Raw genomic sequence first — 24839 nt, 5'->3', positions numbered from 1 at the left:
GTTGTGTGGTCAATAGAGTTCTTTAGTGAGAAAATAACCATGTAATTCAAATGGGCAGAGAATCTTACATTTGAACCACCTCGGTAAATAAAAACGAGGGAAGAGTGACTCGATCATTTCAGTTTATGATAAGGCTGTGAGCCAGGAGAGCTAAATCGTAATGAAGTCGATGTGGTTATTTCTACCTTCTGAATGCTCCATATTTCAGGATGATTTTGTTTATTTCAATTACTGAATTATACATTTACAAAGTGTATTATAATGTGCTCATAGTAAGCCAGTGATGGGCAACGCTTCCATTCCTGCATGTTAATTATAGTACACGCCATGATCCGTAGACTCGGCACCGCCATGCAAGATGTGATGGACACTCTGAGCCGATGGGAAAGAGGAGGCTTGCCCACACCTCCTCCTACATTACCACCACCATCGGCCAGCCCCATCGTACCATCTCCGGAGTCCAGTGGGATTCGGCTCTCGCTCCCGAGGGCATATGATGGCACCGCAGCCGGGTGTCAGGGTTTCCTACTTCAATTGGAACTCTACCTGGCAACCATACACCCGGCGCCCTCGGGATACGAGAGCGTCTCCGCCCTCATCTCCTGTCTATCCGGCAAGGCATTGGAGTGGGCCAATGCCGAATGGAGGGGAATAGATGCCGCCACCATCAGCTACGCGGAGTTCTCCCGCCGCTTCAGGGCGGTTTTCGATCATCCCCCAGAGGGTAAAGCGGCGGGGGAGCGTCTGTTCCACCTCCGACAGGGGAAGAGGAGCGCACAAGAGTTCGCCCTGGACTTCCGGACTCTAGCGGCTAATGCGGGGTGGAATGAGAGGGCCCTCATCGACCACTATCGGTGCAGCCTACGAGAGGACGTTCGCCGAGAGTTGGCCTGCAGGGACACCAATCTAAGCTTCGATCAGTTGGTGGACATGTCGATCCGTCTGGATACCCTGCTGGCTACCCGCGGACGTCCGGAGTTGGGGCCGTCCATTCCATCTCCCAGTACCTCCGAGCCGAGCCCTATGGAGCTCGGGGGTACTGGCGCTAGAGAGAGGAGGAGAGAGACCCGGAGGGAGGCCGTCCTCTGCACCAACTGTGGCCGTAGAGGACACACTGCGGCTCGGTGCTGGGGAGGGTCTCCTGGGGATCGAGGCAACAGGTCACGCACTGATGAGTCATTTCAGGTGAGTAGGTGCCCAACTCACCCAGAGCTCTCTGTTGTCCACCTGTGTATTCAAGTTGAATTTCCCCAGGTTTCATCTCATTCCCAGCATAAGGCGCTAGTCGATTCAGGCGCAGCTGGGAATTTTATTGATCGTAATTAGGGATTCCCCTCCTACCAGTAGATGTGCCTTTTCCTATTCAAGCCCTAGATAGCCGTCCGTTGGGATCAGGTTTAATTAGGGAGGTCACAGCGCCACTACAGATGAAGACGCAGGGGGGTCATGAGGAGATCATACAGTTGTATCTGATCGACTCTCCTGCGTTTCCCGTGGTGCTGGGGCTTCCTTGGTTAATCTCTCATGACCCCACCATTTCGTGGCAACAGAGGGCTCTCAGGGAGTGGTCTGATCAGTGTGTCGGGCGGTGTATAGGTGTTTCCGTAGGGGCGACCACGGTGGAAAGTCCGAACCAAATGCCCGCACTGCACATTCCTCCTGAGTATGATGATTTGGCACTCGTGTTCAGTAAGAAGAGGGCGACGCGATTGCCACCTCATAGACAGGGGGATTGTGCGATAGACCTCCAGGCAGGTGCTGCACTTCCGCGTAGTCATGTGTATCCTCTGTCTCAAGAGGAGACGGCGGCGATGGAGACACACATCGCCGAGTCTCTGAGACAGGGATACATACGGCCCTCCACTTCTCCTGCGTCCTCGAGTTTCTTTTTTGTGAAGAAGAAGGATGGAGGTTTGCGCCCGTGTATTGATTACCGTAGTCTCAATCAGATCACTGTTAAATACAGTTATCCTCTCCCTCTGATTGCGAGTATGACGGAGTCATTACACAGAGCGCGCTTCTTCACAAAATTGGATCTCAGGAGCGCCTACAACCTGGTGCGCATTAGGGAGGGAGATGAATGGAAAACAGCATTTAGTACCACCTCGGGTCACTATGAGTATCTCGCAGAGAAATGCCTGTTTTCCCAGGAGTCCATCTCCTTCCTGGGCCATCGGTTGTCCACGTCAGGAGTGTAGATGGAGGTTGACCGCGTTTCAGCCGTGCGTAATTGGCATACTCCCACCACGGTTAAGGAGTTGCAGCGGTTTTTGGGTTTTGCCAATTACTACCGGAGGTTTATCTGGGGTTTTGGACAGGTAGCAGCTCCCATCACCTCCCTGCTAAAGGGGGGTCCGGTGCGTTTGCAGTGGTCGGCTGAGGCGGACAGGGCGTTTAGGAAACTGAAGGACCTGTTCACCTCGGTTCCGGTGCTGGCACATCCGGACCCCGCTTTAGCGTTCCAAGTGGAGGTGGACGCGTCAGAGGCTGGTATTGGGGCTGTACTGTCTCAACGCTCAGGCACGCCTCCTAAACTCCGGCCCTGCGCTTTTTACACTAAGAAGCTCAGCCTGGCGGAACGTAATTATGACGTGGGGGACAGGGAGCTGCTAACCGTGGTTCAAGCCCTAAAGGTGTGGAGGCATTGGCTTGAGGGGGCTCAACACCCTTTTCTCATTCTGACTGACCATCGTAACCTGGAGTACATCCGGGCAGCTAGGAGACTGAACCCTCGTCAGGCTAGGTGGGCCATGTTTCTGGCCCGGTTTGTTTTTAAGCTCACCTACATACCAGGGTCACAGAACGTTAAGGCAGACACCCTGTCCCGGTGATATGACACAGAGGAGAGGTCCATTGAGCCCACTCCCATACTGCCGGAGTCTTGTCTGGTGGCACAGGTGGTGTGGGAGGTCGATGCGGAGATCGAGCGGGCGTTACGTACCGACCCTACTCCTCCAGAGTGTCCAGCGGGGCGGAAGTACGTGCCGCTCAAGATTCGTGATCGACTAATTTATTGGGCTCATACGTCACCCTCCTCTGGACATCCTGGTATTGGCCGGACAGTGCACTGCCTTAGTGAGAAGTACTGGTGGCCAACATTGGCTAAGGACGTGAGGGTTTATGTCTCTTCCTGCTCGGTGTGCGCTCAGTGTAAGGCGCCTAGACACTTGCCCAGGGGGAAGTTACAACCCCTACCCATTCCACAACGGCCATGGTCTCACCTATCGGTAGACTTTGTTACGGACCTTCCCCCCTCCCAGGGGAATACCACTATTCTGGTCGTTGTGGATCGGTTCTCTAAGGCCTGTCGTCTCATCCCAATGCCGGGTCTCTCTACTGCCCTACAGACTGCTGAGGCCTTGTTTACCCACGTCTTCCGGCACTACGGGGTACCTGAGGATATAGTGTCTGATCGGGGTCCCCAGTTCACCTCTAGAGTCTGGAGGGCATTCATGGAACGCTTGGGGGTCTCGGTTAGCCTTACCTCAGGTTTCCACCCTGAGAGTAATGGGCAGGTGGAGAGAGTGAACCAGGATGTGGGTAGGTTTCTGAGGTATTATTGCCAGGACCGGCAGGAGGAGTGGTCGGGGTATATCCCCTGGGCAGAGGTTGCTCAGAACTCCCTTCGCCACTCATCTACGAATCTGACCCCTTTCCAGTGTGTGTTGGGGTATCAGCCGGTTCTGGCACCATGGCATCAGAGCCAGATCGAGGCTCCTGCGGTGGATGAATGGTTTCGGCGCTCAGAGGAGACATGGAACGCTGCGCATGTCCATCTGCAGCGGGCTATCCGTAGGCAGAAGGCGAGCGCCGATCGCCACCGCAGTGAGGGTCCAGTGTATGCACCTGGAGATCAAGTCTGGCTCTCGACTCGAAACCTGCCCCTTCGCCTGCCCTGCCGGAAGCTGGGTCGGCGGTTTGTGGGGCCATTTAAAGTCCTGAGGAGATTGAACGAGGTATGTTACAGATTACAACTGCCTAATGATTATCGCATTAACCCCTCGTTCCATGTGTCTCTCCTCAGGCCGGTGGTAGCTGGTCCACTCCAGGACAATGAGATACGGGAGACTCCTCCGCCCCCACTGGACATCGAGGGGGCTCCGGCGTACTCAGTCCGGTCCATCGTGGATTCGAGACGCTGGATGGGGGGTCTGCAGTATCTCGTGGAGTGGGAGGGGTACGGTCCGGAGGAACGGTGCTGGGTGCCTAGGAGGGACATCTTAGATCCCTCCCTCCTGACGGAGTTCCACCGGAGTCATCCCACTCACCCTGCTCCGCGTCCTCCTGGCCGTCCCCGAGGCCGGGGTCGGCGCACGGCTGGAGCCGCGCGTCAAGGGGGGGGGGGGTACTGTCACGGATGCCGCCAAGGCTGCTCCTCCTCCTTGCTCGGGCAGGCTTCGGCGTTCGTCGTCCCCGGAGTACTAGCTACTGCCGATCGATGTTTCGGTGTGTGTCTTGTGTTGTCTAGTTTGTACACCTGTTTCTTATTTTGTATTGATTATGTAACATATAAGTTCCCTTGTTTTATGTTTGCCTTTGTGTGTTATTGTCCTTTTGTCCTGTCGTATGTTTGGCATTGCTAGCTCGTTATTTTACGCACTCTGCGTGTTACTCCTCTAGTGTTGGAGACTTTAGTTTTTGTGCGTATTACTGGAAGTAAAGTAGTCATTCCTGATCCTCTGTGTCCTGCGCCTGACTTCACTGCCGCATACACATCACCCCAGTCTGACAAGAATGTTGTAGTATACTGGAGAGTACTGTACTACACACTGTAGTATCTCTTGATTGTGAAGTGCTTACTATAAAATTGTGGAGCATACTGAAGAATACTATATTACACACAGTAGTGTCCCCCTCGATCATGTAGTGTTTATTATATAATGATGTAGTATACTGGAGAATTCTATACTACACACTGTAGTATCTCTTGATCATGTAGTGTTTAGTTTAGAATGTTGTAGTATACTGTGTAGAATACTATACTACACATTGTAGTATCCCTCGATCACGTAGTGCTTACTTTAGAATCTTTAGATCGATTGGACTGCTAGCTAGCTCTACTGCTAGCTGCTAGCTTTGTCAATGCAGGTTTGATTGGAACGTGCTGTCCTTGGGAAGCTCATGCCGGGGATTTCCTCTGAGGTTCCCCCTCGATCATGTAGTGCTTACTGTAGAATGTTGTAGTATACTGTAGAATACTATACTACACACTGTAGTATCCCTTGATTGATTTTATTTGGCTATTTAAAAACATGATACAACCACAAATGTGGATACAATGCAAACAAAGTTAGAAATGTATTTCCATTGTGGTCCTAGTTCAAACATCAAACATGCTACACATTTACAGCTAACCAACATGAAAAAATACTATAGTATGCTATGGTCTAAATACTGTAGTATTACCATATTTATATACTATAGTATTCACTGTAGTGTTTTTGCAGACTTTACTGTAGTATACTATAGTATTCACAGTAGTGTTTTTGCGGACATGACTGTAGTAAACTATCATATTCACTGTAGTGTTTTTGCAGACTTTACTGTAGTATTCACTGTAGTATTTTTGCGGACATGACTGTATTATACTGTAGTATTTACTGTTGTGTTTTTGCGAACATGACTGTAGTAAACTATAGTATTCACTGTACTGTTTTTGCGGTCATTACTCTAGTATTATCTGTAGTGTTTTGCGGACATGACTAGTATATTGTAGTAACACCTGCCGACTAGAGTTAGCTAAAATGGCACAAGTACCATACGATGCTAGTTAGTGTTTAATGAGGGGAACACCTCAACCAGAACATTTTTATTTATTTTATTTTTATTTTACCTTTATTTAACCAGGTAAGCCAGTTGAGAACAAGTTCTCATTTACAACTGCGACCTGGCCAAGATAAAGCAAAGCAGTGCGATAAAAACAACACAGAGTTACATATGGGGTAAAAAAACATAAAGTCAAAAATACAACAGAAAATATATATACAGTGTGTGCAAATGTAGCAAGTTATGGAGGTAAGGCAATGAATAGGCTATAGTGCAAAATAATTACAATAGTATTAACACTGGAATGCTAGATGTGCAAGAGATTATGTGCAAATAGAGATACTGGGGTGCAAAAGAGCAAAATAAATAACAATATAGGGATGAGGTAGTTGGGTGGGCTAATTTCAGATGGGCTGTGTACAGGTATCATAAGACACACAGGTTCGTGACAGGCCACCTATTGAGTTAAGTCAACAGTCTGAGCAATGCAATGGATTAGACAACACCTTAGCAAAAATAGTAATTGTTTATTACAATTGTAGCATGTAAACGTTAGACAGATTTGTAGCAACTGATAATGTAATAACTGCCAATAATGTAATAGCTGCTAATAATGTAATAACTTTTGCATTTTTAATGTAATAAATGCTGATAATGTAATACATTTCCAATAATGTAATACATTTGCTGAACACAAAACGTAAAAAAATGTAATAATTATTACATTATGCGTTTATTATTACATTATAAAGTGGTACAAAAAAAGTAAAAAACAGTGTAATAATTTAAAGCAATAATGTAATAACAACGTAAAATCACTCTCTCTGTCACACACTTGAGGAAGACTTTTCATTTGCATCCACTGCCACAACAGACTGGGGGGGGGGCCGAACTGAAAGTTGAAGACACACCTTGCAGTCATGTGATTGGCTAAATTCTAATGATCACAAAAGTATATAACAGGAGTTTCACTCCTCCTTATCCCAGGATTGACCAGGATACTTTGCCTTACATAATGGAGATGGAACCAGACTCATGTCAGAGAGGGGTACGGTCAGATATTATCCAATATATTGACAAGATGGTTGAGTGACTGCTCCAACAATGGAAATATATACATGTCCTCGAAGATGGAAGGAAGGCCGGAGGAGGCGAGATCAGGTGGGATCATTCTAGTCAATGAGAGGGCAGATACGCGTGTGAACAACAGGCACATCTCCGATATAAAGATGAGGGGTGTTGAATATTAGATGAGAGGTGTTGTCGTCAACCTCCCCGTACTCTATGGTGAAGGTATTTCATTCGGTGACGTTCCCATTAGGTCCCTTTATGGGTTTCAGCTAGACATTATCCCACTCTAGTTACATTAAAATATGACGTTAACCTAAGGACCATTTCAGAACCATGTCAGGACCTTTCTAGGACTTTCTCAGAACATTCATTTTACTAGTCATTAGGATGTTGCGTGAAGGTCCCAAGGGAACGGAACATCATGAAATGGTTGCCTAAAGTGGTCAAGATGTTGTGTCATGGTCCCCCGGATGTTTTATCTAGTTCCCGGTTTATCCCGGTGACCTCCCTGAGGACATTTTTAGGATGTTCTTGGAATGTTGTGTCATGGTCCCCAGAGGTTTTTTCACTTGATGGTCCCAGGTGTGCCAAACCAATATAAGTAACGTCATTAAATGGTATGGGGGTTTTAAGGTAAGTGGTATACTGTTAAAATTTTGTAAAAATCTTAAATCAATGACAATATGATAACATTTGACAAGATCACTTAGGACTGACTTATCAATATGACCCCACCTGGGCAATGAACTCACAACCTCTGGATTTGGGGTATGCTGATCTTTCTTCTGTAGAATTTCAGAAGTCCCTTACACATTCATACCTATAATACATCTGCAATGCTATTTTAGTAATCAGTAAATATGACTATTCTCTCATCATTGATTTTATTTACTTATTTCAACAATTTGAGTTTGAAATTTCATTATAGTTGTCTAATGCTGGTGGGGCATATTATTCTGTTTAAATGTTATTCCTGAATCACTATGATAAATATAATAGTTTTCTTGAGAGTATTTTAACAGAGCTGACATTTACTTTAAAGTGCAAAGTATAGGAATACAGGTAAAATCAGTCATTGACACAGACATTATATACACAGGGCCTTCAGAAAGTATTCATACCCCTTGACTTATTCCACATTTTGTTGTTACAGCCTGAATTCAAAATGGATTCAATATATTTTTTCTCTCTCACCCATTTACACACCCCATAACGACAAAGTGAAAACATGTTTTTAGAAATGTTTGCACATTTATTGAAAATGAAAAACAGAAATATCTCATTTATATACGTTTTCACACCCCTGAGTCAATACTTTGTAGAAGCACCTTTGGCAGCGATTACAGCTGTGAGTCTTTCTGGGTCTAAGTCTATATATATATTATAATATATAATTCTATAAGTCTTTAAGAGCGTGTGACACCTGGATTGGGCAACATTTGCCTAATAATATTTTCAGAATATTTCAAGCTCTGTCAAATTGGTTGTTGATCATTGCTAGACAACCAATTGCAGGTCTTGCCATAGATTTTCAAGTAGATTTAAGTCAAAACTGTAACTCGGACACTGATGAACATTCACTGTCTTCTTGGTAAGCAACTCCAGTGTAGATTTGGAATTGTGTTTTAGGTTACTGTTCTGCTGAAAGGTGAATTCATCACCCAGTGACTGGTGGAAAGCAGACGGAACCAGGTTTTCCTCTAGGATTTTGCCTGTGCTTAGTTCCATTCCATTTATTTTTTATCCTGAAAAACTCCCCGATTACAAGAATACCCATAACATGATGCAGCCATCACTATGCTTGAAAATATGGAGAGTGGTACTCAGCAATGTGTTGTATTGGATTTGCCCCAAACATAAGACTTTGTATTCAGGACAAAAAGTAGGTTAACATTTTTTGCAGTATTACTTAAGTGCCTTGTTGCAAACAGGATGCATGTTTTGGAAAAAAAAAATTCTGTACAGGCTTCCTTTTTGTCACTCTGTCAATTAGGTTAGTATTGTGGAGTAACTACAATGTTGTTGATCCATCCTCAGTTTTCTCTTATCACAGCCATTAAACTCTGTAACTGTTTTAAAGTCACCATTGGCCTCATGTAAAATCCCTGAGAGGTTTCCATTCCTCTCCGGCAATTGAGTTAGGAAGGACGCCTGTATCTTTGTAGTGACTGGGTGTATTGATACACCATCCAAAGTGTAATTAATAACTTCACCATGCTCAAAGGGATATTACATTTTTACCCATCGGCCAATAGGTGCCCTTCTTTGCGAGGCATTGGAAATTCTCCCTGGTCTTTGTGGATGAATCTGTGTTTGAAATTCACTACTCGACTGAGTGACCTTACAGATAACTGTATGTGTGGGGTACAGAGATGAGGTAGTCATTCAAAAATTATGATAAACACTATATAATATATTATATATACAGTGCATTCGGGAATTATTCAGCCCACTTGACCTTTTCCACATGTTGTTACTTTACAGCCTTATTCTAACATGGATTAAATTGTTTTTTTCCCCCTCATCAATCTACACACAATACCCCATAATGACAAAGCGAAAACCGGTTTTTAGAAACCTATGCTAAAAAGAACTAAAAAAAGAACTAAAATACCTTATTTACATAAGTATTCAGACCCTTTGCTATGAGACTCGAAATTGAGCTGAGGTGCATCCTGTTTCCATTCATCATCCTTGAGATGTTTCTACAACTTGATTGGAGTCCACCTGTGGTAAATTCAATTGATTGGACATGATTTGGAAAGTCACACACCTGTCTATATAAGGTCCCACAGTTGACAGTGCATGTCAGAGCAAGAATCAAGCCATGAGGTCGACGGAATTGTCCGTAGAGCTCCGAGACAGGATTGTGTCTAGGCACAGATCTGGGGAAGGGTACCAAAACATTTCTGCAGCATTGAAGGTCCCGAAGAACACAGTGGCCTCCATCTTTCTTAAATGGAACAAGTTTGGAAACACCAAAACTCTTCCTATAGCTGGCCGCCCGGCCAAACTGAGCAATCGGGGGAGAAGGGCCTTGGTCAGGGAGGTGACCAAGAACCTGATGGTAACTCTGACAGAGCTCCAGAGATCCTCTGAGGAGATGGGAGAACCTTCCAGAAGGACAACCATCTCGGCCAGACGGAAGCCAATCCTCAGTAAAAGGCACATGACAGCCCGCTTGGAGTTTGCCAAAAGGCACCTAAAGACTCTCAGACCATGAGAAACAAGATTCTCTGGTCTGATGAAACCAATATTAAACTCTTTGGCCTGAATGCCAAGCCTCACGTCTGGAGGAAACCTGGCACCATCCCGACGGTGAAGCATGGTGGTGGAATCATCATGCTGTGGGGATGTTTTTCAGCGGCAGGGACTGGGAGACTAGTCAGGATCGAGGGAAAGATGAACGGGACAAAGTACAGAGAGATCCTTGATGAAAACCTGCTTCAGAGAACTCAGGACCTCAGACTGGGGCGAAGGTTCACCTTCCAACAGGACAATGACCCTAAGCACACAGCCAAGACAACGCAGGAGTGGCTTCAGGACAAGTCTCTGAATGTCCTTGAGTGGCCCAGCCAGAGCCCGGACTTGACCCCGATCTTACATCTCTACAGAGACCTGAAAATAGCTGTGCAGCGACGCTCCCCATCCAATCTGACAGAGCTTGAAAGGATCTGCAGAGAAGAAAGGGAGAAACTCCCCAAATGCAGGTGTGCCAAGCTTGTAGCGTCATACCCAAGAAGACTCGAGGCTGTAATCACTGCCAAAGGTGCTTCAACAATGTACTGAGTAAAGGGTCTGAATACTTATGTAAATGTGATAAAAAAAAAGATTTTATTTTTATTTATTTTTAACAGTTTTTTATTTGTCATTATGGGGTATTGTTTGTAGATTGATGAGATAAAAAAAATATCAATTATAGAATAAGGCTGTAACGTAACAAATGTGAATAAAGTACCAGTCAAAAGTTTGGACACACCTACTCATTCAAGGGTTTTTCTTTATTTTGACTATTTTCTACATTGTAAAATAATAGTGGAGACATCAAAACTATGAAATAACACATATGGAATCATGTAGTAACCAAAAAAGTGTTAAACAAATCTAAATATATTTTATATTTGAGATTCTTCAAAGTAGCCACCCTTTGCCTTGATGACAGCTTTGCACACTCTTGGCATTCTCTCAACCAGCTTCATGAGGAATGCTTTTCCAACAGTCTTGAAGGAGTTCCCACATATTCTGAGCACTTGTAGGCTGTTTTTCCTTCACTCTGCAGTCCATCTCATCCCAAACCATCTCAATTGGGTTGAGGTCGGGCGATTGTGGAGGCCAGGTCATCTGATGCAGCACTCCATCACTCTCCCTCTTGGTCAAATAGCCCATACACAGCCTGGAGGTGTGTTTTGGGACATTGTCCTGTTGAAAAACAAATTATAGTCCCACTAAGCGCAAACCAGATGGGATGGCGTATCGCTGCAAAATGCTGTGGTAGCCATGCTGGTTAAGTGTGCCTTGAATTCTAAATAAATCACAGACAGTGTCACCAGCAAAGCACCCCTACACCATCACACCTCCTCCTCCATGCTTCACGGTGGGATCCACACATGCGGAGATCATCCATTCACCTTCTCTGCATCTCACAAAGACACGGCGGTTCGAACCAAAAATCTCAAATTTGGACTCATTAGACCAAAGAACAGATTTCCATCTGTCTAATGTCCATTGCTCCTGTGTCTTGGCCCAAGCATGAAGGCCTGATTCACGCAGTCTCCTCTGAACAGTTGATGTTGAGATGTGTCTGTTACTTGAACTCTGTGAAGCATTTATTTTGGCTGCAATCTGAGGTGCAGTTAACTCTAATGAATTTATCCTCTGCAGCAGAGGTAACTCTGGGTCTTCCTTTCCTGTGGCGGTCCTCATGATAGCCAGTTTCATCATAGCGCTTGATGGTTTTTGCGACTGCACTTGAAGAAACTTTCAAAGTTCTTGACATTTTCCAGATTGACTGACCTTCATGTCTTAAAGTAATGATGGGCTGTCGTTTCTCTTTGCTTATTTGAGCTGTTCTTGCCATAATATGGACTTGGTCTTTTACCAAATAGGGCTATCTCCTGTATACCACCACTACCTTGTCACAACACAAGTGATTGGCTCAAACGCATTAAGAAGGAAAGAAATTCCACAAATTAACTTTGAACAAGGCACACCTGTTAATTGAAATGCATTCCAGGTGACTACCTCATGAAGCTGGTTGAGAGAATGCCAAGAGTGTGCAAAGCTGTCATAAAGGCAAAGGGTGGCTACTTAGAAGAATCTCAAATTTGTTTATCACTTTTTTGGTTACTACATGATGCCATATGTGTTTTCTAATAGTTTTGATGTCTTCAGTATTATTCTACAATGTAGAAAATAGTAAAAATAAAGAAAAAGCCTTGAATGAGTAGGTGTGTCCAAACTTTTGACTCGTACTGTATATATACAGTGCGTTCGGAAAGTATTCAGACCCCTTGACTTTTTCCACATTTTGTTACGTTACAGCCTTATTCTAAATGTGATTAAATTCATTTGTTTCTTCCTTTTGCCCTCAGAACTGCCTCAATTCGTCAGGGCTTGGACTCTACAAGGTGTCGAAAGCATTCCATAATTCAGTGAATATGCTATGGATTATAAAAATGCAAAACGTTTGGAGTATCTTCATCCATTGTCGAACTGTAGCATTTATTAAAATAGTTTTTAAAACCTTTAACAATTTCCTTGATGACCATTGCTAGTGTTTGAGCGAAGTCTGGCTCATCTCAATATCTGCAGTGCTGTTCGTGGCAATGTCATTTCGCTGACTCTACAATTAATATAAATCAGATATTTGATATATATTTCTTCACAATTTCCATTTCACAATTACATTACGGCAGTTTCCATGGCATATGAATATGGGTTCATCTTTGGCAGTAGGACTAGGCCCTACTGAGCTGTAGTGTACTGTCCCAAATAAATTAAGACAACACTACCATCAGCTGGATAGAAAGGAGCATGCAGCTCATTCCTCTTCCACAGGGAGAAAAAGTAGCCCCGCCTCTTGTGTTTTGGTGCTCGAACGAATCACATGACATTTCTTATTTTTTGCATCCCATTCCCTGCACCGCCTGTGAAATTGTCGACAGTGGAGGATTCCCCTCAATATCGCCGTGAAAATGGTGACGCCGGAGAACTTGTCTGGCGATACAGGTGGGCGAAGGGAGCGCCACAGATTTGACCAGGATGCGTCCAGCACGGCCGTGGACATGGACACGGCAATCGTGCTTCTCGGAGCCGGGGTGACAGCGATCACACACCCGCTGCTGTACGTCAAACTGCTAATTCAGGTAGCTAGCTAGTTACTCACTCAATTTAGCTAAATCCATGTTGGTTTGAGTTATGAATTATTTAGCCAGCAAGCACGAGGGCTATCACTTTGAATTCCCACTTTCAGGAGTATGATTGGGATGCTTGAGTTTGCTTGCCGGCTAGCTAGCAAGCTATTTATTTTGGGGTATTTTACCCTCTTTTCCACCCCAATTTCGATTATGCTAGCTTGGTAACTAACGTCATAGATGGCATCATCTCTAGTCCTGGCTTTGCCCACCCCCAGTCAAACCTCAAGCATTGAGCATAGCCAATGTTATCTCTCAAAGTACGTGTGTCTGGGGAGGACAGATAAAGCGAAATGGACATTATTTTCATTCAATATTAGCTACATTTGCTCAAATTCACTGCATGCCAGTCTGCCCTTTTCAGTACCTAACTGTCCAAGATGGCCCCTCTCTGCCAACTGCAAGTGCATGCCAAGATCCTACCACTACAACTAGGTCCTAGCTAGCTACAACAGCTAGCAAATATATCAAAGTGCTTCCCCTTCAGTATGCCAGCTTGCTTCCAGTGAATTGTGTGTGCTTTCAGATTGGACATGAGCCCCTCACCCCAACAGTTGGAACCACCATGTTTGGGAGGAAAGTGTTGTACCTCCCTGGATTCTTCTCCTATGGTGTGTGAGTCTTGCCCATGAGTTATCATCCTAATTTGTCACCCTGTATATGGGGAAGAAGAGTTGACAGGACTGTGATGTCTATCTGTCCACAGCACAGCACATCGTAAGGGTTGATGGAAAGATGGGACTTTTCCGAGGTCTATCCCCACGAATTATGTCCAGTGCCATCTCCAACATGGTACGGAGTAAAATCAAACAGGTAAGGGAATCCTTGACCCAGAGGAGTGGTAGTTCATAATCACTCATAACTGCAACTGCTCTCAATAGGTATTTGACACTCGCCACTCTGGCCACAAAAGCGTATAATTCAGCCAATCATTGGAGCTTTTCAAAGTGTCCTTATCAAATGAGAGAGACACATGTAATTTAATAATGTATTTGACAGGCCATTCCAGCAGAGCAGGCGGAGCATGTATCGAACAGAGACGACTTGAAGACCTCCCTCAGGAAAGTGGTGAAAGAGGTGAGAGGTCAAAGTGTGATAGTGCACATAATTTCAAAGTGTCAAGTGGGTCCATGTGAAGCCAGTTGAGTTTATTAGGTTGGGGGGGACAGTTTTTTTTTTTGCGAATATGCTCCTTATCCCCCTCCCTTTTCTAGACATTCTGGTCTGGAAGTATTATGGTGGCGTAGCAGTGCGGTCGTGTTTTCTGTAGTGTCCTCATGTTTTTTTCGTATATATTTCTCAATCTCACTTTCCATCCTTTAACTAAATATACTTTCCTGCAACCCGCCTCACCCAATGTGGAATGGATTATATTATTTCTTTATACCTTCGTATCTAGAACATCCGGCTGAAACTAGCCAGCTAACTAGCTACTTGCTATTTGCCACCGTTAGCGGTCTTCACCATTGTCGTGGCCTGCACTACCTACCAGCCAGCTCTAGCCTGGACAATTATTGGCCAGTCTGCACATCGCGCTATCGAGCCATAGCATATCGGATTTTCTGCCGGAATCACTGAATCACTGGACCTTAACACCGGATCATCGCAACTAGCTAGCTGCAACCGAATGGCTGTTGTTGTTGTTGTTGGCAAGCCCCAGTTAGCCTTGAGCTAGCCTCGAGCCAGGCCCATCTCCTGGCTATCTACCTCTCTGTCAACCGGACGGGACCTTCTAGTGTTGACACGGAGCCCCGCCGATCCATCACGACTGGTCTGCCGACGTAATCGTCTGATGTGGTTTCAACATGCTTCCCGTTGCGACGACCACGAAGATCCATCTGCTAGACCCGGCCCGCTAGCACACGCAATCAACAGCCGTGCCTCCCGCTGAACTGCTCCCGGACTCACCTATTGCTGTTCACTGGACCTTATGATCACTCAGCTACACAGCTGATGCCTGCTGGACTGTTCCTTTATACGTTACCCCATCCTGTTTATCTGTTTAGCCTCACCTCAAACATTTTCGTCACCATTACCAGCTGTTGTCTTAGCTGTCTCGAATAACACCTGTGATTGCTTTATGCCTCTCTCCCATGTCAATATGCCTTGCCTATTGCTGTTTCGGTTAGTTCTTACTGTACTTTTTCACTCTAGAGCCCTCAGTGCCGCTCAACCTGCCTCAGATAGCTCCTTTGTCCCACCCCCCACACACGTGGACCGGCTCAATTGGTGCCTCCAGTGATGCTATCTCTTTCATCGTCTTTCACCCAACGCTTAGGTTTACCTCCACTGTACTCATATCCTTCCATATCCTTGTCTGTACATACATCTATTCTACAACGCCCGGAAATCGCACTAGAAGACCAGTTCTTAAAGCCTTTAGCAGTATCCTTATTCTATTCCTCCTCTGTTCCTCTGGTGATGTAGAGGTTAACCCAGGTCCTGTAGCCCCCAGTATCACTCCTACTCCCCAGGCGTTATCATTTGTTGACTTCTGTAACCGCAAAAGCCTTGGTTTCTTGCATGTTAACATCAGAAGCCTCCTCCCTAAGTTTGAGTTATTCACTGCGTTAGCACACTCCGCCAACCCTGATGTTCTAGCAGTGTCTGAATCCTGGCTTATGAAGGCCACCAAAGATTCAGAAATGTCCATTCCCAACTACAACATTTTCCGTCTAGATAGAACTGCCAAAGGGGGCGGAGTTGCAATCTACTGTAGAGCTCTATCATATTATCCAGGTCTGTGCCCAAACAGTTTGAGCTTCTACTTCTAGAAATAAGTCTCACTGTTGCCGCTTGCTACAGACCCCCCTCAGCCCCCAGCTGTGCCCTGGACACCATATGTGAATTGATTGCCCCCCATCTATCCTCAGAGTTCGTATTGCTTGGTGACCTAAACTGGGATATGCTTAACACCTCGGCCATCCTACAATCTAAACTAGATGCCCTCAATCTCACACAAATTATCAAGGAACCTACGAGGTACAACCCTAAATCCGTTAACATGGGCACCCTCATAGATATCATCCTGACTAATTTACCCTCTAAATACACCTCCGCTGTCTTCAACCAGGAACTCAGCAATCATTGCCTGCGTCCGTAATGGGTCCGCGGTCAAACGACCACCCCTTATCACTGTCAAACGCTCCCTAAAAAAAAGTACTGCTAGGCAAATCCCCGCCTTATCTTAGCTCATTGGTCACCATAGCAACACCCACCTGTAGTATGCGCTCCAGCAGGTATATCTCACTGGTTATCCCCAAAGCCAACACCTCCTTTGGCCGCCATTCCTTCCAGTTCTCTGCTGCCAATGACTGGAACGAACTGCAAACATCTCTGAAGCTGGAGACTCTTATCTCCCTCACTAACTTTAAGCATCAGTTGTCAGAGCAGCTTACCGATCACTGTAATTAGCCCACCCAACTACCTCATCCCCATATTGTTATTTAATTTGCTCATTTGCACCCCAGTATCTCAATTTGCACATCATCTTCTGCACATCTATCATTCCAGTGTTAATACTAAATTGTAATTATTTTGCACTATGGCCTATTTATTGCCTTACCTCCATAACTTACTAAATTTGCACACACTTTATATAGATTTTCTATTGTGTTATTGACTGTACGTTTTGTTTATCCCAGATGTAACTGTGTTGTTGTTTTTATCGCACTGCTTTGCTTTATCTTGGCCAGGTCGCAGTTGTAAATGAGAACTTGTTCTTAACTGGTTAAATAAAAGAAAATATCCATGTAACGTGTGTGTATATATACACTGAGTATACAAAACTGCTCTTTCCATGACATAGACTGACCAGGTGAATCCAGGTGAAAGCTATGATCCCTTATTGATGTCACTTGTTAAATCCACTTCAATCAGTGTAGATGAAGTGGAGGAGACAGGTTAAAGAAGGATTTTTAAAGCTTGACACATTTGAGACGTGTGTGCCATTCAGAGGGTGACAAGAAAATATTTAAGGGCCTTTGAATGGGGTATGGTAGAAGGTGCCAGGCACACCGGGTTGTGTCAACAACTGCCACGCTGTTGGTTTTTCACACTCAACAGTTTGCCATGTGTATCAAGAATGGTCCACCACCCAAAGGACATCCAGCCAACTTGACACAACTGTGGGAAGCATTGGAGTCAACATGGGCCAACATCCCTGTGAAACATTTTCAACACCTTGTAGAGTTCATGCCCTGACGAATTGAGGCTGGTCTGAGGGCAACTCAATATTAGGAAGGTAAGGGAAAGGGGATACTAGTCAGTTGTACAACTGAATGCATTCAACTGAAATGTGTCTTCAGCATCAACCCAACCCCTCTGAATCAGAGAGGTACGGAGGGCTGCCTTAATCGACATCCACGTCTTCGGCGCCCGGGGAACAGTGTGTTAACTGCCTTGCTCGGGCAGAATTACATTTTTACCTTGTCAGCTCGGGGATTTGATCCAGCAACCTTTCGGTTACTGGCCCCACGCTCCTACCCGCCAGGCTACCTGCCACCCCAAGATGTCCTTAATGTTATTTAAATAAACACATAAATAAAATAACTTTTGAATGAGAGCACTGACTTCTAATACATGTATAAAACCTGTAATAAGTAATTAATAAATCCCTTCTTATGTTGTAGTTAATGATAAATAACATTGTTGTGCAATTCTATATTTGCTGGTCTTATCTTTAGTGTTCGCAATAGATTCCATTATAGCCTACTTGGTGATTTCTGAACGGGTTAGATGTAGCAGTTTTGCATAGCTATGCCCACTGCTACTTGGTACTGTTTTGATTTCCTCTTTCTCTCACTCAAGACCTCACATGAGATGGTCATCCAGTGCCTGTCCAGAATAGCCATTCATCCCTTCCATGGTAAGTCCCAAGGCAATTGCTGTTTTGATTGTCTGTCTGTTTATTTTCTTTATTGGCTAGGAGTTTATAGGTTTGTTTTTTAATTCACACTAGCTAGGTTTCCATCCAATATGCAACAGATTTTCATGCAAATATTCTAAAATCTGCATAGAAAAAATATGCACATTTTCCCACCAGAGGTGTGTTTCCATGAAACTGATGTGTTGTGGATAAAAAGCTGTGCGTGATGACGTAGTGCACATGAAAAGCACTTTTGAGCTTAAGTTTCCAAGTACCGAATAAAAATCAGAAGTTCAATGGGTTTACATCGCATTTTCAACTCTACCGATGGCTTTGTCACAAAAACTGTTGTGTTAAATAGCAATCTTGCCCAATCTGGTTTTGGCGTATGCTCTCTAGTCTAGATAGTGGTCGCTGAGAAATTTGACAGGGTAGGTTATATGATGAGATATGGATAAGATAAAGATTTTTTGGGGGGGGATAATGGCAGCCCAGCAACGATCATCATGTTACCAGCATTCAAATAATACCCTTGATATTTATTGGAAATTTGAATCTCATCACTGTCATAATTGATTTAATCTGCCTATAAACTCTTCATGCTTTTTTCACGTCGTGGTGGGCTATAGGCTACAACTTAACATATGTGTCCAAGTTTTGGTTATTATATATTTTTAAATATTATTATTATTATTATTAATATTTTTTAACAATACGAAACATACACATACAAACGACAGCATACAGACGCTCACAAACATCCACAACATCACCCCTGCCCAGAAAGACCTGCTCACAACCCCCATCTACAGGGCCCGCATCACTCCGCCAAATGGCCTAAAACTGCACCATTTTGTTTCTCTCCGTCGCCCACGCACTTTCAACATTCAGATAATAAAGCATTTTACCTTTCCATTGTGTTAACAATGGAGGATTGGTTGATTTCCAGCTAAGTATACGTTTTTTCAATATGATTGACGAGAAAAGTATCGTCCAACCCATCGGGTATCTCACTGCACCCTCATATGCCATGTCTTGAAATATGCAGACAGACGGATTAAAAGTAAATGTACATTGTAATACTTCTGACAGCCAACTTTCTAACTCCGCCCACAACTTTTGGACTTTATAGCATTGACACAAGATTATTCAATTTATTTAGATCTGCCTTCATATTGTTGAGTAATGGGATAAAGTTATCTGTACAGTGAGGGAAAAAAGTATTTGATCCCCTGCTGATTTTGTACATTTGCCCACTGACAAAGAAATGATCAGTCTATAATGTTAATGGTAGGTTTATTTGAACAGTGAGAGACAGAATAACAACAAAAAAATCCAGAAAAACGCATGTCAAAAATGTTATAAATTGATTTGCATTTTAATGAGGGAAATAAGTATTTGACCCTCTGCAAAACATGACTTAGTACTTGATGACTAAACCCTTCAATCACAGAGGTCAGACGTTTCTTGTAGTTGGCCACCAGGTTTGCATACATCTCAGGAGGGATTTTGTTCCACTCCTCTTTGCAGATCTTCTCCAAGTCATTAAGGTTTCGAGGCTGACGTTTGGCAACTCGAACCTTCAGCTCCCTCTACAGATTTTCTATGGGATTAAGGTCTGGAGACTGGCTAGGCCACTCCAGGACCTTAATGTGCTTCTTCTTGAGCCACTCCTTTGTTGCCTTGGCCGTGTGTTTTGGGTTATTGTCATGCTGGAATACCCATCCACGACCCATTTTCAATGCCCTGGCTGAGGGAAGGAGGTTCTCACACAAGATTTGACGGTACCTGGCCCGTCCATTGTCCCTTTGATGCGGTGAAGTTGTCCTGTCCCCTTAGCAGAAAAACACCCCCAAAGCATAATGTTTCCACCCCCATGTTTGAAGGTGGGGATGGTGTTCTTGGGGTCATAGGCAGCATTCATTGTCCTCCAAACACGGCGAGTTGAGTTGATGCCAAAGAGCTCGATTTTGGTCTCATCTGACTACAACGCTTTCACCCAGTTCTCCTCTGAATCATTCAGATGTTCATTGGCAAACTACAGACAGGCCTGTATATGTGCTTTCTTGAGCAGGGGGACCTTGCGGGCGCTGCAGGATTTCAGTCCTTCACAGCGTAGTGTGTTACCAATTGTTTTCTTGGTGTCTATGGTCCCAGGTGCCTTGAGATCATTGACAAGATCCTCCCGTGTAGTTCTGGGCTGATTCCTCACCGTTCTCATGATCATTGCAACTCCACGAGGTGAGATCTTGCATGGAGCCCCAGGCCGAGGGAGATTGACAGTTCTTTTGTGTTTCTTCCATTTGCAAATAATCTCACCAACTGTTGTCACCTTCTCACCAAGCTGCTTGGCGATGGTCTTGTAGCCCATTCCAGCCTTGTGTAGGTCTACAATCTTGTCCCTGATATCCTTGGAGAGCTCTTTGGTCTTGGCCATGGTGGAGAGTTTGGAATCTGATTGATTGATTGCTTCTGTGGACAGGTGTCTTTTAGACAGGTAACAAACTGAGATTAGGAGCACTCCCTTTAAGAGTGTGCTCCTAAACTCAGCTTGTTACCTGTATAAAAGACACCTGGGAGCCAGAAATCTTTCTGATTGAGAGGGGGTCAAATACTTTATTCCCTCATTAAAATACAAATCAATTTATAACATTTTTGACATGCGTTTTTCTGGATTTTGTTGTTGTTATTCTGTCTCTCACTGTTCAAATAAACCTACCATAAAAATTATACACTGATCATTTATTTGTCAGTGGGCAAACGTACAAAATCAGCAGGGGATCAAATACTTTTTTCCCTCACTGTATATGTTTGTAACTTATTAAGCATCCTAAGTATTTGATATGTTTTGTGGTCCACTTAAAGGAGTTATTATTTTTGTTATTGCCATTCATTAAAAAAAATCCACGTACATTTTACGCCCTGAGATTTTAGAGTATTCTGAAAATATTTTTAGCAAGGGGGGCATTGAGTTTTCAATATTGTTCAGGTATATCCGCAAATAAGATTAGTTTATATTAATATTTACCAATACTGTTGCCTGGTACGTTTGGGTCCTGTCTAATTCTTTCTGCAAGCTGTTCAATTGCCAGTGCAAACAGGAGGGGGGAGAGAGGTTATCCCTGTCTTGTGCCCCTTTCTTAAGCCCATTGGCATCGGCTACTTCTATTGTTACTTCATAGAGAAGAACAGGTATTTGGGGAAAGTAGAGTATAGATTGTATTGGGGGAGGGGAAAGGATATTGTCTCAAATTACAATAAACTGGGCTTAGGCATCACTGTATGTAGCCTAGTGGGCTCATCGTTTCATCCTACTTCGTCCTCTTCTCAGAGCAGGGGGCTCACCTCCTTCAACTGGGAAGGTTTCTGGGAAGGTTTGTTGTAGCTTGATTAGGGTTTCATCGGCGCTTGTGAATTCCATCCTTTGTGTTCCCTTCCATACCCACAGCATTGCCAGGAAGCGGAGCTGAGACTTGATCCCCTTTTCCTCCAGAGACTGTCTGATCAGAATGTATTCCTTGCGTTTCTCTCTCAGCTTAGCAGACAGGTCCTGGACGAATTGAATGGACCGATCGTGGATTTAGATCTCCTTTCTCCCCTGTGCCTTCAGAATGTTTATTTTGGTCTGATACAGTGCATTCGGAAAGTACTCAGACCCCTTGACTTTTTCCACATTTTCTTACGTTACAGCCTTATTCTAAAATAGATTTAAATAAAACATTTTCCTCATCAACCTACACACAATACCCCATAATGACAAAGCGAAAACAGGTTTTTATAAATATTTGCAAATTTATCAAAACAAAACAGAAATACCTTATTTACATAAGTATTCAGACCCTTTGCTATGAGACTCAATTCAGTTCAGGTGCATCCTGTTTCCATTGACCATCCTTGATGTTTCTACAACTTGATTGGAGTCCCCCTGTGGTAAATTCAATTGATTGGACATGATTTGGTAAGGCACACACCTGTCTATATAAGGTCTCACAGTTGACAATGCATGTCAGAGCAAAAACCAAGCCATGAGGTCAAAGGAATTGTCCGTAGAGCTCCGAGACAGGATTGTGTCGATGCACAGATCTGGGGAAGGGTACCAAAACATTTCTGCATCGTGGAAGGTCCCCAAGAACACAGTGGCCTCCATCATTCTTAAATGGAAGAAGTTTGGAACCGCGAAGACTCTTCCTAGAGCTGGCTGCCCGGCCAAACTGAGCAATCGGGGGAGAAGGGCCTTGGTCAGGGAGAACCCCAAGAACCCAATGGTTACTCTGACAGAGCTCCAGAGTTCCTCTGTGGAGATGGGAGAACCTTCCAGAAGGACAACCATCTCTGCAGCATTCCACCAATCAGGCCTTTATGGAAGCCACTCATCAGTAAAAGGCAGTTTGCTTGGAGTTTGCCAAAAGGCACCTAAAGGACTCAGACCATGGGAAACAAGATTTTCTGGTCTGATGAAACCAAGATTGAACTCTATGGCCTGAATGCCAATCGTCACATCTGGAGGAAACCTGGCACCATCCCTACAGTGAAGCATGGTGGTGGAAGCATCATGCTGTGGGGTTGTTTTTCAGCGGCAGGGACTGGGAGACTAGTCAGGATCGGGGAAAGATGAATGGAGCAAACTACAGAGAGATCCTTGATGAAAACCTGCTTCAGAGCGCTCAGGACCTCAGACTGGGGAAAAGGTTCACCTTCCAACAGGACAACGAACCTAAGCACACAGCCAAGACAACGCAGGAGTGGCTTTGAGACAAGTCTCTGAATGTCCTTGAGTGGCCCAGCCAGAGCCCGGACTTGAACCCGATCTAACATCTCTGGAGAGACCTGAAGATAGCTGTGCAGCGATGCTCCCCATCCAACCTGACAGAGCTTAAGAGGATCTGCAGAGAAAAATGGGAGAAACTCTCCAAATACAGTTGTGCCAAGCTTGTAGCGTCATACCCAAGAAGACTCAAGGCTGTAGTAGCTGCCAAAGGTGCTTCAACAAAGTACTGAGTAAAGGGTCTGAATACTTATGTAAATGTCATTTCAGTTTTTTATTTTCAATACATTTGTAAACATTTCTAAAAACCTGTTTTTGCTTTGTCATTTATGGGGTATTGTGTTGCGATTGATGAGGGAAAAAAACAAACCATTTTAGAATAAAGCTGTAACGTAACAAAATGTCTGAATACTTTCCGAATGCACTGTAGTTCCACAGTTTGAAGATTACCATGAGTATTTAGCGTTCTTCTGCCTCATGCCGATCCTGTGGCATCGTTCCAGATCTTCTGGTGATTTATCCACGTCAAGCTCTGATATCAGTTTGACCACGTAGCTGGTCTCCTTTCTCCTCGTCTTCCGGTAAGGATAATATTCTCACGTTTCGTCTCAATCTGTTTTCTTGCTGGTCTAATTCATCTTCTAAAGTTTGCACGATAGACTACTTTCTTTTCGAGCAAAAGTTGCTCCTTGTCTTTTCCTCTGGGGGAAGCCATGGCTTGTTGGATTCGTGTCGCCGCACCGCTTTACCAACTGATTGGTTCGCTGTTGTACGTAAATTATCACTCACTCTCTCCCAGTTGCTTGGGGATATGTTGATTTGTCTATTTTAGAGGCTTCATTTAAACTTTGTTGTCTGGTTTCTACATAACCACATTTTTGTCGGTACAAAACAGAGCTACTCACTCCCCATGCGTCTTATTGGTATGCGCATGTGCCTCCATTTATGGGTATTATATCAATAGTTGCGCATAACCGCGTTTCCACCGCAATTGTCACGTAATTAATTAGGATATTTTGCTGACAAATTTGCTGTTTCCGTCAGGCCTGCCGTGAGTTTTTTAAAATTAATCCGCATGAATTGGTTGGATGGAAACCTGGTTAGTGTAGCATTCTAGTAGCAGTTATCTTAAGATTTGCTGGTCTCATTTATGTGTTAGCTCTAAGATTTGGTTTCCTTGTGATGTCCTGCAGATAACACTGTTTGCTCCCCTGATGTTGTTGTCCTGTATTTCAGTGATCTCAGTGCGATGCATGGCTCAGTTTGTGGGGAGAGAGGTCAAGTACAGGTAAGGTGTGACATGTGGCATACCTCAGATACTGTATGCAAATTAACAAAGGGACTTGTTGACTTACCTGACTCGGTTACCTTACAGTTTCTCAATGTGTCATGAGTGTTGGGTAATTCATCAAACACTTGGCACGAATGTCATAAACGACAATAAAGTGTCCATTTCATTACTGCAACTTCATGACTCCACTGACAGTGACATGGTACAATACAGAACGTTTACTTATTATGCAAAAATTCTTAGCGGTCTACATTAGTTGAAGTAATAGAATGGATAGCTTAGTTTCATTAGAGGCACGCAGAGGTTCTTACGCAGGGAAGGGGACATTGAGAGGAAACTTCTTCAAAGGGAATCTTTCTGGATCCACAGGCTCAACACACTTTCACCTCTTGGCCTTAACGAGGAGTTTGACTTGAAACCGTTTTTAAAGTTTCAATATGTCCAAATTGGTTTTTATTTTATTCCTAATTGAACATTGTATGAATATTGTATGTATATTACTGTAAATATTGATTGCATTCCTTGTATATAATCATATTTTGATACATTGAATGTTAATATTGTGAACCTACACTACCGTTCAAAAGTTTGCGGTCACTTGGAAATGTCCTTGTTTTCCATGAAAACATACATGAAATGAGTTTGAATAGGAAATATAGCAAAATG

General features: G+C 44.1%; 1 protein-coding gene and 1 long non-coding RNA gene across 2 annotated transcripts in view; one reads left to right on the top strand and one right to left on the bottom strand.

Annotated features, from left to right (window-relative positions):
• The window catches only part of LOC311149819, a 398282-nt gene that overhangs the window by 23707 nt on the left and 349736 nt on the right, over positions 1 to 24839 (bottom strand). The gene's annotated exons all lie outside the window — the stretch shown is intronic.
• Positions 12942 to 24839, top strand: part of LOC311149575 (mitochondrial carrier homolog 1-like) — a 61042-nt gene continuing 49144 nt past the window's right edge. The window contains exons 1-6 of the mRNA XM_084186752.1: positions 12942 to 13202; positions 13777 to 13861; positions 13957 to 14063; positions 14250 to 14327; positions 18060 to 18117; positions 24119 to 24170. Of these exons, the coding sequence (XP_084042878.1) occupies positions 13032 to 13202; positions 13777 to 13861; positions 13957 to 14063; positions 14250 to 14327; positions 18060 to 18117; positions 24119 to 24170 (551 nt within the window). The 5' untranslated portion in view covers positions 12942 to 13031. The remainder of the gene's footprint in view (positions 13203 to 13776; positions 13862 to 13956; positions 14064 to 14249; positions 14328 to 18059; positions 18118 to 24118; positions 24171 to 24839) is intronic.

The sequence above is a fragment of the Coregonus lavaretus genome, assembly GCF_964263955.1.
Source record: "Coregonus lavaretus genome assembly, chromosome: 22".
Lineage (NCBI taxonomy): Eukaryota > Metazoa > Chordata > Actinopteri > Salmoniformes > Salmonidae > Coregonus > Coregonus lavaretus.
This window is presented reverse-complemented; position numbering and strand designations above follow the sequence as displayed.